General features: G+C 35.3%; 1 protein-coding gene across 13 annotated transcripts in view; it reads left to right on the forward strand.

Moving 5' to 3' along the window:
- Window positions 1–13,194, forward strand: part of UBE2E2 (ubiquitin conjugating enzyme E2 E2) — a 392,844-nt gene that overhangs the window by 127,924 nt on the left and 251,726 nt on the right. Inside the window, exon 4 of one of the 13 annotated variants that reach the window (XM_054680432.2) lies at window positions 5,291–5,623. The exons of the other annotated variants lie outside the window; for them this stretch is intronic. Coding sequence (XP_054536407.1) covers window positions 5,291–5,391 — 101 coding nt within the window. The 3' untranslated portion in view covers window positions 5,392–5,623. Of the gene's footprint in view, window positions 1–5,290; window positions 5,624–13,194 lie in introns of those variants that run through there. 13 annotated transcript variants of the gene reach the window in all.

Here is a 13,194-nt window from a genome sequence, read left to right on the forward strand (position 1 = left end):
CTTATTGTTCAATTCCTACCTATGAGTGAGAACATGCGATGTTTGGTTTTCTGTCCTTGCGATAGTTTGCTGAGAATGATGGTTTCCAGCTTCATCCATGTCCCTGCAAAGGACATGAACTCATCCTTTTTTATGGCTGCATGGTATTCCGTGGTGTTTATGTGCCACATTTTCTTAATCCAGTCTATCATTGTTGGACATTTGGGTTGGTTCCAAGTCTTTGCTATTGTGAATAGTGCTGCAGTAAACATACATGTGCATATGTCTTTATAGCAGCATCATTTATAATCCTTTGGATATATACCCAGTAATGGAATGGCTGGGTCAAGTAGTACTTCTAGTTCTAGGTCCTTGAGGAGTCACCACACTGTCTTCCACAATGGTTGAACTAGTTTACAGTCCCACCAACAGTGTAAAAGTGTTCCTATTTCTCCACATCCTCTCCAGCACCTGTTGTTTCCTGACTTTTTAATGATCGCCATTCTAACTGGTGTGAGATGATATCTCATTGTGGTTTTGATTTGCATTTCTCTGATGGTAATGGCACATAAAGTTTAATCTGCAATACGGAATCTGATATACCACCCCTTTCCTCTCACCATCATCTACTCTATTTTACTAACATGAAACTCCTTAAGCAGCCTTTTAACTAGGAGAAATACTTGTATCAACCAATACAGAAAGATTATTTATTGTTCTTATAGGCAGGTTTGTTTGTGGCTGCAGTTAGTATTAGACTGTCACTTGGGATGTTATTCTGGAATTGCTTTTTCTAATTCTTTCAGTGAAGGTATGTGACTCGTTCTCTTTTTTCCTTTTGCAAAGCAAAGGCTCGACAAAATTTTATAGACTGGTGAAACATTTTGCAGGTCTGAAAAAAGTGTTGTAAACCTGCTCATGAGGTTCAGACAAAACTTCTGTGCATAAATTAGGAATTGGTGTTGTCTAGGAGTTTGTGAAGATTAAGTTTTTCAGGGTTCTGATTTCATGAAATGTCATTCTAGATTTCTGTCAATCTCAATTATAGGATGATAGAAGTATGCTGATTTCTCGCTTAACAATAATTATGTAGTATTTGCAATAAGTAGTATACAATAAGAACTTATGTACTTATTGTACATATTATATGCAGTATACAATAAGTATACTTATGTTGTCTTATTACCATAAACAGAGCAGTGGTCATGATATATAAATACTGAGGAAATCAAATGTTTTCTTTTTTTGTGATCTAATATGAAAATCAATGCAACATTTCTGGATAATTTGCGACAATAAAAAAGAAAAGAAATATGAGGCATGCAGTAATCTTGACAAGCAAATTTCCTAATTTGCAAAATAAAAAATTACATTAGATAATCTCTAAAAAGAACCTTCTATCTCTGTGTCATCTTTGAATCTATAAAATACAGTTGGTCCCTGACTTACAATGGTTAGATTTAAATTTTTTTGACTTTATGATGGTGCAAAAGTGATAAACATTCAGTAGAAAATGTACTTCAGTGTGGTATTCAGTGTGTTACAGGAAATGTTCAACATTTTATTTAAAATAAGCTTTATGTTAGATTGTGCCATATTTTGCCCAACTGTAGGCTAATGTAAGTATTCAAGCATGTTTAAGATAGGCTAGGGTAAAGCTATGATGTTTTAGTAGGTTAGGTATATAAATGCATTTTTGACTTTGGATATTTTCAGTTTATGATGGCTTTATTGGGATGTAACACCATTGTAAGTTTAGTCACATCTGTAGATTCATTTAGCTAAAATGCCGTAATCTCTCTCTCTCTTTTTTTTTTTTGTTTTGAGACGGAGTCTCGCTCTGTCGCCCACGCTAAGTGCAGTGGCGCTATCTTGACTCATTGCAACCTCTGCCTCCTAGATTCAAGCAATTCTCCTGCCTCAGCCTCCTGAGTAGCTGGGATTACAGGTGCCCGCCACCATGCCCGGCTGATTTTTATATTTTTTGTAGAGACAGGGTTTCACCATGTTGGCCAAGCTGGTCTCGAACGCCTGACCTCAAATGATCCGCCCACCTCGGTCTCCCAAATTGCTGGGATTACAGGCATGAGCCATGGTGCCCGGCCTAAAATGCCTTAATCTCGATAGTCTTTTTGCACATGCACTATTTAAATTGAGTACAATACTCAATACTTATGCCCTTGCCCCCTTCTCCCTGGATCTTATTTGCTAAAGTAGACATTGATTTCTCTTGAAAATGTAACAAAATTTTTGTTGAACATTTTAGTGTTTAGTGAAAAGATGAGAATTCTCAGACATGAATTTTTTATTTGATAATAGGAAACTGTAGTTATAGGGGAAAGTCAGTATTTTGAAAAGGCAAACCAAATAGGCAAATATTTATGGAGTTTCTAACACAAGCAAGGCTCCCTCTGTCAGAATGGACATCAGGAAATGTCCACTGAGTGAACATTCAATAAATTTTATCAGTTGCTGTGGGGGATAAAATTATATATAATTTTCGCTTTATAGTTTGTTTTGAATGTTCTGGAAACAGTTAAAAGTAAATGAGTGTTTATATTTTGCCAAAGTGTCAAGACAGAATAGTAGGCAGACAATTGGTATTTAGGCAGGCAAAAGGGCAGATTCTCTGCCAAATGGTTGTAAATGAATTGACGCAAGGAATTTAAATATTAAGCTTTGATGAGAGATTGTTAAATTTTCTCAATATTATTGTTTCCATTGGTATGCAAGCTAATTAGATACAACAACTAATTGGAGCCAGTGGCTCAGACTGGCTTGCCACCATTGGCACACACACTGGATGGTGGCACAGTTGTTCTAATTGTTGGCTAGGAAGTCTTCCATCAAGGCTTAGCTGTAGTCTTATCTGCAAATTCCTCCTGGTCTTCTCTGGAGAACATTGCCATACATGGGTCTTTGGAAACAAGGAATTTCCCAGGAAATCCCCACCATCTTTACTGTCTGTGATATTAATACAATTTGTACTCTGCCCTTTTAAAATATTTTAATGATCTTAAAACTTGACCACTCTGGAAGAATGGAGAAGTTCTGTATTTGGCAAGAATAAAAAGTATTACAAAGCATCCTGCTTCTGCATTAAGTAGTAGTTTACAACAAAGCTGCTGATCTTAATTGTGCATTTAAAAAAACAGGAATCTTGTTAAAAATTTTTATTTCTGTGATGCTACCCCATACATTTTAATACAGTAGGCATGGGATAAAACAAACACTCGAGAAGCTAGCCTTTCCTCAGCTTTCCTAGAATGGAGACTGCCTCCTAAAATATTCAGAAGTCAGAAATTATTTTAAAACTAAAGTGTTTATGAGCAAATTTAAATAAAGTTGGTCTGTAAATATGTACTTCGGAGCTGAACTTAGTACCCTCTTTTCACAGCTCTAAATGTAATACTTTCAATTACATGAACTCATTAGTCTCTATTAGCATACTTCCAGGCTTTAGAAATAAAGACTTTGAAAGAGCTCTTCTCTTATTTTATTGTATGGAAGTAAACATTGAAAAATAAGGAATCCTTACAAAAGTAAACTTAGTCTACGTTGCTGGCAGGATACATTTATTCTATAGGAGGTAGGTGACAGCTGTTTTTAAAACTTTGACACATAAGTACAAGAAAGATTAGAATCCTGTGGTCCACATTATATATTGAATAGTACACGAATTACAAGGAGGAATGATTTGGGTGTCCCCTAATTGAGTCACTTGAATTTGGATAAGGCAGAGTGCTTTCCCTGGAGGTGTATGGAGAGAATTCAAATGACCGCTTCATTGTCCAGCAGCTTTATGCATCAAGATTGGACTAGAAAAAATGTGGGATGAATGAATTTAGGATTCTAAAATGCTCCAGACTTTTCAGTTCTTTTTGTTTGCAAAGTTGCATTCTAAGAACAGATCGAATTACTATCCTAGGCTCAGAAAACACATTTGAGGTTAGTTTTGTCCAAAGAGCATATTTAGTCTTCCTTAATAAAAGTATATAAGAAAGGATTTATTGTTATTAAAAAAGATTAGAATGAAACTGTTAAGCTACTTAATTTTTTCTAATTATCTTCTATGATTCTGTAATACCTAGGTAGTTTATGCATATAATTAATATATTAGTTGACTATTCTTGCTTTTTTCTTTTTTAAAAAAAATAATGTTTGCATGGAATATCTTTTTCTGTTCATTTTCTTTCAACCTATTTATGTATTACTTTGGATTTTAAAAGTAAATCAAAGCGAAGTTCACATCTTAAATATTCTCATGAAGTTCTTTTGAATTTTTTCCATTAGTGTCAGAATACATGTTTGGGTAAGTGGCACAAACACTTTTAAAATGTAGAAAATGGAATATTGGTACAAAGCAGAGTAGAAACAGCTTTATTCAATAAGTCAGTCTTTAAGTCATTAAACAGATATTTGTTCAATACCTGATAGGTGCCAGGTTTAGGTGCATTGTTTAGGTGCTAGAGAGATAGTAATGAACCAAACAAAGAAAACAAAGTACTGCCAACCTGGAGTTTACATTGTAGTGGAGGAAGAGGAAAATGAACAAATAAACTATATCATATGTCAAAATGTAATAAATACTTTGGAGCAAAGTCACGCTGGGAAGAGAGCAGAGAGATAGCTGTCAATGGATGGGGGCAGGGAGGGGGGTAAGGTGGTGATTTCAGATAGGGTGATCAGAGAAGACCTCTCTGATAAAGTGACACAAAGACCATAAGATGGTGAGGAGGGGACAAGGTGTGCTAATTTGTCTGGTAGAAGAGTGTCTGAGGTAGAAAAGGGCATGCTGACATGTTAGAGGGACCAGTGGGAGATTAGTGTGACTGGAGAGGAGTGAGCCATGGAAAGAGGGGGAGGAGATGAGAGAGAGGAAGTAGGGGATTGAGCCATGATGAATCCCGTAGGATATGGTAAAGACTTTGGTTTATGTGAGAAGAGAAATCACTAAGGGTTTTGAACAGAGTAGTCACATGATTTAGCTTACATTTCTAAAGGAACATTTGGTCATTTGTGTATACTTTTCTAGTTGCTTAGTAAATGACAGCAGGAAGACAAGAATTTAATGCAACTAATTTTAAAATTTTTTTTAAAAGATGAAGTTGGACTGGATAATTTTGCATGGCCTTTTTACTTCTAAAGTCCTATGCTTCTTTACCTTAATACGGATCTGAAATAATTGATTTAAAAAATTTTAAAGTATGTAAAGGAATATTGTGGAATAATTTGTATTAATGCTATTGCTGTATATTTTGTATATTCAGTGCTTTATTATTTATATCTTTCCACTTTTTTTTTTTTTGAGATGGGGTTTCGGTCACCCAGGCAAGAGTACAGAGTGGCACGATGTCGGATCACTGCAGCCTCGACCTCCTGGGCATCGATCCTCCTACCTCATCCTCCTGAGTAGCTGGGACTACAAGTGCTGTGCCATTATGCCTGGCTAATTTTTGTATTTTTAGTAGAGATGGGGCTTCATGATGTTGCCCAGGATGGTCTTGAACTCCTGGGCTCAAGCAGTCCACCTGCCTCAACCCCCACAAGCATGAGCCATTGTACCTGGGCATCTTGCCACTTCTGAAAAACAAATGCATACATGGCAATTATTAAAATAAAGATAAATCACTGGGGAAAAACATTTAAAAGCATGTGACTTTAAAATTTAAAAGCTGTATGTAACAAGATTTTGAAGAAAGAAAAGTTAGTAGGATTTATGTAACGAAAGAAAATAATTGTGACAGAAAACTGGGCTAAGGAAATTGGTGCATTTGAACACAAATTTTAGCTTTGAGCTTCCTGGCAGCCAGTGGGGTGTGTGTGTATGTGTGTGTGTGTGTGTGTGTGTGTGTGTGCAGCTATGGATATCTCTCTAGGAAATTTATCAGGTGATGTTTTTGTTTGAGAAAAGGAGTAGTATTTAGTTACCTAGGAAATCACTTCTAGATGCCAACCAAATGTGTTTCACTAAGACTTGAAATCATTTTGATAATTTAAAAGAAACCCAGCACTTTATAAGACTCCCTTGACACTTTTAAAAAGTGATGACAGGTGTGCATGGCTGTTAGCCCTGGAAAATACAGCTATACGTTTCGTTTTACAGGTGATAAAAGCCTCTATTTTGAAGCAGAGATTTGTGAAAATTACTAGGAAAAGTATGACATTGGTGATGTATTACTCTCCCTCATCTGCAGGTCCCACTGGTATCTCTATATTGGTTCTGTTCTTTAATAGATCATAATTTCAGCCTTAATCTGAAATACCTAACACCCTGCAAGGCTCTCTGAGACTAGTGGTTTTCAAACTGTGTTCCAGGGGATCATGGAGGCATGTCAAATGCAGAGAGTCCTGAGCTTCTAGAGCTTTGAAGAAAGGGTTCTTTTTCAATTTAAATGTTTCTTAAATTTCATACCCAGTGTTCATCAAATATGATATTTATCTATGTCTCTTTCGAAGGCTATAAAAGACTGAGAGAATAAGTTATAGGACATTTCAGTGACCAGCCTTGGTTATTTTTTTCTTTAAGAGAAGCAGAGTTATTAGGACTAAAAGACATTTTGATGTTTCATATCAGCAGTAGGGAGGGAGAACCTCAGGGACAGGTTTTCCTCCCCAACTCCCCCTAAACCTTTTGTACTCCTAAGAGACAGATTTTCTGCCACAAAATTGCCTGCCATGCCTATTTGACTCAGTTTTTTTCACCTGCAAGAGAAAAAATTAAGACCCTACAAAGCTTCCCTAGCCTTCATTTGTTTCCATTACAAGAGAATGATGAATGACAGTGTTAAAATAATTTGACAGTATTTATAATCTTGTGTATTATTGTTAGTAATAGTAGGAGCAGTAGTATCTCGTAGTAGTTCGCAGTGTAGAAAATATTTGCTTCTGAGTATTAAAGGACATGAATATATCTGAGAGATATATCTGATATATGTCTGAATGTATTTATGAGAGATATATTAGTCATCACCTCCACATAACATGAATAAATCAAGCTTTGTAAAGGTTAGGTAACTAGCCTAAGATAACAGACTAGTAAATACTAGAATCTGATACTCAAGTTCAGATCATAGAACTTAAGATCTCATGTTCTTTCAATTGTATTATTGTTAAATTAAAAGTTTCAGTTGTTGATGCATTTTGTCCTCACAGAAAGATCAACATTAATTTGATTCTTTGTATTATTTAGAAAAGAAACAGTTTCTATCCTTACCCAAAACTTATCTTAAATTGAAATATGCACTGTCATATCTAGTAACAAGACATATTTTATTAGGTTGGTGCAAAAGTAATTGTGGTTTTTGCCATTAAAAGTAATGGCAAAACCTCGTAGTAATAAAATAGTCTGTACTGATTTTTCTTTTAAAAAGAGATTTAAAGGTTTCCTCATCTACTTTATTCTAGTAAAACTTACTAGTACTTTGGGGATGATTTATTGTATTTTTTTTTTTTTTTTTGAGATTATGAGAAGACTTTCAAGAAATCTCTTTGTCTTTGTCTTCTAAGCCCTGGAGATCTCTTTCTCCATCACTATTGATGGGGCACAGCCGTTGGTGTGTAAACGTCCTACAACTGCGTATTTGTGTTACCTACTCATAGGAAAAGATTTTAGTGTACAAAAAGAGGCTAGTATATTTATATTTCACCATTTTTTAATGACCAGAAATTCCAAAATAAAACATAGTAAGTGAAGAAATTATAACTATAATTTCCAAGTTTATTTTAAATAATCTAGAATGACTTTTGGATAAAAAGGTATGTTTTGAATAAGAATGCAAACAAGAAAATAATAGCAAACATTCAGTAAGCTGTACTAGCATATTTTGGTACTGATGAAAGATCAACTGTATTATGTTTTTCCTTTTGCTAAGGTGATACTTTTCATGCCTCCAGGGCAGACCTTCTAATGTATTTTTCTGGGCAGGAGCACATTCAGCCACAGGCTTTGGAAAAAGGCAGTTAGCTATATGATTCAGATTGATCTTATATTGATCAGCTATTGATATGTGAATTATCCAGAATAGCTGTCTGTTCTGTTTGAAATTCAGCTATTTTTTTTCTTGGTCTATAAAGATCTTTACATTTATGATGCAATTGAAATTTCCATTTTGTGAAAATTTGAGAGAAAAGAAACTTTTGAGCCTTAAAAGCTCTGGCAGATGTCACATTAAATATGCACATAAATGAGTACCATTCCTAAATAAAATGATTTATTTTCCAGTTGTAAAGATTTCCAGGCATCTTAATTCTTCTTTTGCTGTGCTTTCAAATGGGTTATTTTGTGGCTCTCAAATATATTTCCTTAAATATTTGGTGAATCCTTGGAGTTAGAAGAGAAAGGAATATTACCATCATTTTATTAGTGCTGGTCAATTCTGATGGGGGTAAAAATTATAGAAGCGGATATGGTAAAGACGAAGAAAAAATAAAAATATGGGGAGACTGACCCTGGCTTTCTTTGGCGTAGTTCATTTCTGCCCTTCCTTTCTATAGATTTAAATAAAGACAAGTATTTATTTTGACTAAATCACAGACATATAAGGCATTTTCGGGGGTAGATTGTGGAGGTAGTAAAATAAACTATAGTATTTCTTGGATTTGCTTATTTCTTGTAGCAGTGTCTATATTAATGCATCTTGAATTTTATGCAGTGTAATTACTGTTTAGTGAAATTTAAAAAAGGTTTTTTAAGAGACATGGTCTTACTCTGTCACTCAAGCTGTTGTGCAGTGGCACTATCATGGCTCACTCACTGCAGCTGGGGACTCCTGGGCTCAAGGGATCCTCCCACCTCAGCCTCCTGAGTAGCTGGGACTACAGGCATATGCCACCTCACCTGGCTAATTTTAGAATTTTTGTAGAGATGGGGTCTCACTGTGTTGTTCAGGCTGGTCTTGAACTCCTGTGCTCAAGAGATTCTCCCACTTTGGCCTCCCAAAGTGCTGGGATTACAGGTGTGAGCCACCACGTCCAGCCTTAATGAATAATTTTTTTAAATTGAAAAGTCACAAAACTTATTATGAACAAGGTAAAAGGTGTACAGTTTGACTTAGCTCTTTGCTCAAAAATACTGATAACATAATAAGTAGGGTAAGCCTCCCCAGTGCCTCAAAATACCAGATACCGTGTTCATCATTCTCTCAGACATGAGGGATTAAAGTAAGATTATTTCATTTTTTTATGATACCTGCTGTGCTCTTGAAGAAGACTGTCTTATTTTCACTTACTAGTAAAAGTGAAAGAGGAACATTGTTTTAACATTTTAAAAATAAGAATTAATGTTTAATTATTGTTGATTTGAAATAATCAGTTTCCTAATATGTTGGTTCAGGTTTCCTGAGATGCAAGGAAATAATAATTGTACCAGAATGGGGGGAAAAGGAGGGAAGAAAAAGGGGAAGAGAGGAGAAACCAGTTGCAATGAATTATAGTCCTTATCATGTTACTTTCTGAGAAATAAAATGGGCTTCTGATTCTAAAAAATATACTGTATCTGCAAGAGTAAAAGTCGTAATCTTTCCCATATTTCCTATAGGCAAATTAAGTTACTTTAGTGGCAAAGTACATTTAAAGGCCCATTTATTTCTTCAATCACATGATAGTAAAAGTTTTGTCAGAAGGTCTGCTGAACTGAGAATACAGAATCAATGGCAGTGACAGAACATCTAAAACTTTCCAATCACCATCTCCTTTAGACATACTGGTCCTTGCATTAGTCCTTAAGCCAACATAAGTGATCTTTAATGTAAAATTGTAACAAGTACATAAAGCAGGCTAACGTAGATATTGCGTATCTCAAAGCAGTTGGATTTAAAATAAGTGATAGTTAACGAAATCCAATACTGTAATGAACTTTTGAGAAAAAAAATAGTTGATTATGCTTTTTAATTGTGTGTTTGGGGTTTTGGCTTTTATTATTACTATTAATTTGCCCATAAGCTCATTATGTTAATCAGTTTTAACAGTGTTTCTCCATTTGCTGGGTAAGAATTTGGCTGATTGGCCGGGTGCGGTGTTGCATGCCTGTAATCCCAGCACTTTGGGAGACTGAGGCTCGTGGATCAGTTCAGCTCAGGAGTTTGAGACCAGTCTGGGCAACATGATGAAACCCCGTCTCTACAAAAAATAGAAAAATTAGCCAGTGTGTTGGCACATGCCTGTTGTCCCAGCTACTTGGGAGTCTTGAGGTGAGAGGATCACTTGAGCCTGGGAAGCAGAGATTGCAGTGAGCCGAGATCATGCTACTGCACTCCAGCCTGGGCAACAGAGTGAGAGCCTGTCTCAAAAAAAAAAAAAAAAAAAATTCAGCTGATTACTACTTTATAGTTATATTTTCAGCATTAGCTAGGCAATATAATGCAGCAGAAAGGATCCAGAAGTCTTCACATCCATAAAAATTATAGAAAGTGTAGTTTCTATGTATTGCTGGTAGTTGTCAGTCACTATATCTAGCTAATTTTCGATAATATCTTTTGGTTCATTTATTCATTTAGGCATTCATTCAGTACTAATTCAGCCCTCTTTCTGTGCTGTACCCTGTGTCGAGCACTGGGATGTAACCGTGTGCAATACAAAGTCCTTGTCCTTAAGGAATTTATAATCTAGCTGGGAAGGCCTACTTGATGAATTACAGATGAGTTTAGCACAAATTGTCATTGAGAGATGCTGTGTGCTTTAGGACGATTTCACATAGGAGTCTAACCCAGACTGGGAGTTCAGGGACAACTTTACTGAGGAATAATATTTAAGTGAAGACTTGAATGATATATAAGAGTTAGCAGGACTAAGGCGGGGATGTAGGGAGAAGGAGTACTTATAGTTTAGTGGGAACAGTATGTGCAAGAACTGGAGTATGAAAGAAGAATTCAAAAAGGTTAATATAGGTGGAATGTAGAGAATATTGAGTGACTTGAAGCTATAAAGATTGGTAGGAGTTAGATCATGCAGTGTATTTTAGGCTACGCTGAGGATTTTAGACTTTATCTGACATATAGAGAAAGCCATCAAAATGAGTGAAAGTAGAGTGATTAGTTTGTCTATTTAAAGGCTAAGCCCCTGGAGATTGGAGGGAAGCAAAATTGGATGTGGGGAGATGACCAAAGGCTGTGGCGGCAACTTGATTGAAAGATGTGGTACCTTGAGGGAGAAAAGTGGGCAGTCTGAGAGCTACCTGGGAAGTATAATAAACAAGACTTGCAAACCATGAGAAAAGATTACTTAAGATTTCTTCCTGGTGTTGCTATCACCAAGATGGGTAAAACTGGAAGTATTTGTTGGTACACTTCCAGTGGTTGTATTTGTGTGGGTGGGCATGTCATTTGTGCATTTTACGATCAAAATGTGCGGTCTAACTGGCTCATTAAAAACTTGACAAAATTTAGGTGAGTTAGCAATTCTGAAACAACTTTATGTGTAGTTTAAGATTAAGCAACTAAATATGTGGTGGATATTAAGAGTTAATTTTTTTAACAGAAAAAAAGAGCTAGAAATAAGGTAAAGGGGAATCTATAATGAACCTTGGATTAGAGTTTGAGATATCAGTATGAATGAATGGAGATAAAGAGAAGGTTGCATATATGTGTATGTATACATGTATGCCTTATATATTTCTTACTTCTGTTCATGAGAGGGCCTAGAAGCAGTGACATCATAGCTCCAGTCAATACACCCAGTACCAGATCTTGGGTTTAAGTGCCAGGCACCAATAAAAGGAACCAGAGTTCCTTGGAAAAACTGAATTGGGGACTGGGACTGGGACTGGGGAAGTACAGGATGAAAGTGGCAAAATGTTCAAAAAATGATGGGAGCATGTCAAAAGAATGTATGAGCCAACTCTAAGGAGCTCTCAGTGGCCAAATTAGGGACACTTTGAGCACTATAATAATGGGCGATAACCCATAAAATAAAAAGAAGTATCCAGATATAATTAAGTAAATTCAAAGGGGAGAAAGGAACACACTTTCTTGCCATGGAATTCCAATTAGTAAAGGAAGAGTCATTGATATAGGAAATTACCATTTGAAAAGAAACACTACAGTAATAATTGTTTTAGGTGAGAACAGTTAGTGGACAATGTAAGATGGTTATAAACAGGATATCTACAGTCACATAAAGATCTCACTAAAAGATATTTACTATAATTATAAAGGAATCATAGTAACCTTACAGTGGAGAAAATGGACATCTTCTTAACCAACTAATCAAAGTAGACATACTAATAATGAGACATGGATATCATGCATTTTCTGATATGATGTACTGAGAACGATACAACATTACTTATGTGGTATTCTTGACAAAATGCATATCCTGAATTTAATCATAGAAAACATCAAACCCAAATTGAGGGCCATGCTACGAATTATTGACTAGATTTTTAGAAGGTGTCAAGATTATGAAATATGAACTAAGCAACTGTGCCAGATTAAAGGAAACCAAAGAGATCTGATAACTAAATGCAGTGTGGTATTTGGATCAAACACTGGACTAGAAGGAAGATATTAGTAGGACAATTAACAAAATTTGAATAAGGTTTATAGATCAGTTAATAGAATAATATCAGTATTAGTTTCCTGATTTAGATAATTGTACTGTGGTTATATAAGATGTTAACATTTGGGGAAGCTGGGTGAAAGGGATATGGGAATTCTTTGTGTAATGCTTTGTAAAGTCTGAAATTATTTCAAGATTAAGAATTAAAAAATTACAAAAACCTAGAGACCCTAGTTAAATGTTTTCTTTAATTTAATGAAGGGAAGAGGAGATGATATGGTGGGGTTGGTTTTATTAAATTTGACTTTATAATTATGTTATGTTTAAATTTTGATTCCTGAGTATTTACCTCACTTGAGGATTTTTTTTTTTAATCTTCTCATTCTCTTAAACATTGTCTTGGGAACAGATGTATTTTTATTGTATTAGCAAGATGTGTCTTTAAAATATTTTCTTGAAATACAGTAATTGCACTTCTAGAAATGGATTCATTTTAACCTGATTTAAAATAATCAAAGTAGTCAGAGTGATTAATTTTATGTTTGTTTTAGTTTATTTTTAATTGTCAGGAATAACGGGAAATACTGAAATATTTAGAGAAAAAGAGTTAGGATGAAAAGAGGGAAAACATTTAAAGTCTTTAAATATTTGGATAATACTGTGAATTTTCAGTTGTTAACTCCCATTTAATACATGGATAAGCTGAAGCCTAGAAGCTTA

Source organism: Pan troglodytes, chromosome 2 (genome assembly GCF_028858775.2).
Source record: "Pan troglodytes isolate AG18354 chromosome 2, NHGRI_mPanTro3-v2.0_pri, whole genome shotgun sequence".
In the NCBI taxonomy this organism is placed as follows: domain Eukaryota; kingdom Metazoa; phylum Chordata; class Mammalia; order Primates; family Hominidae; genus Pan; species Pan troglodytes.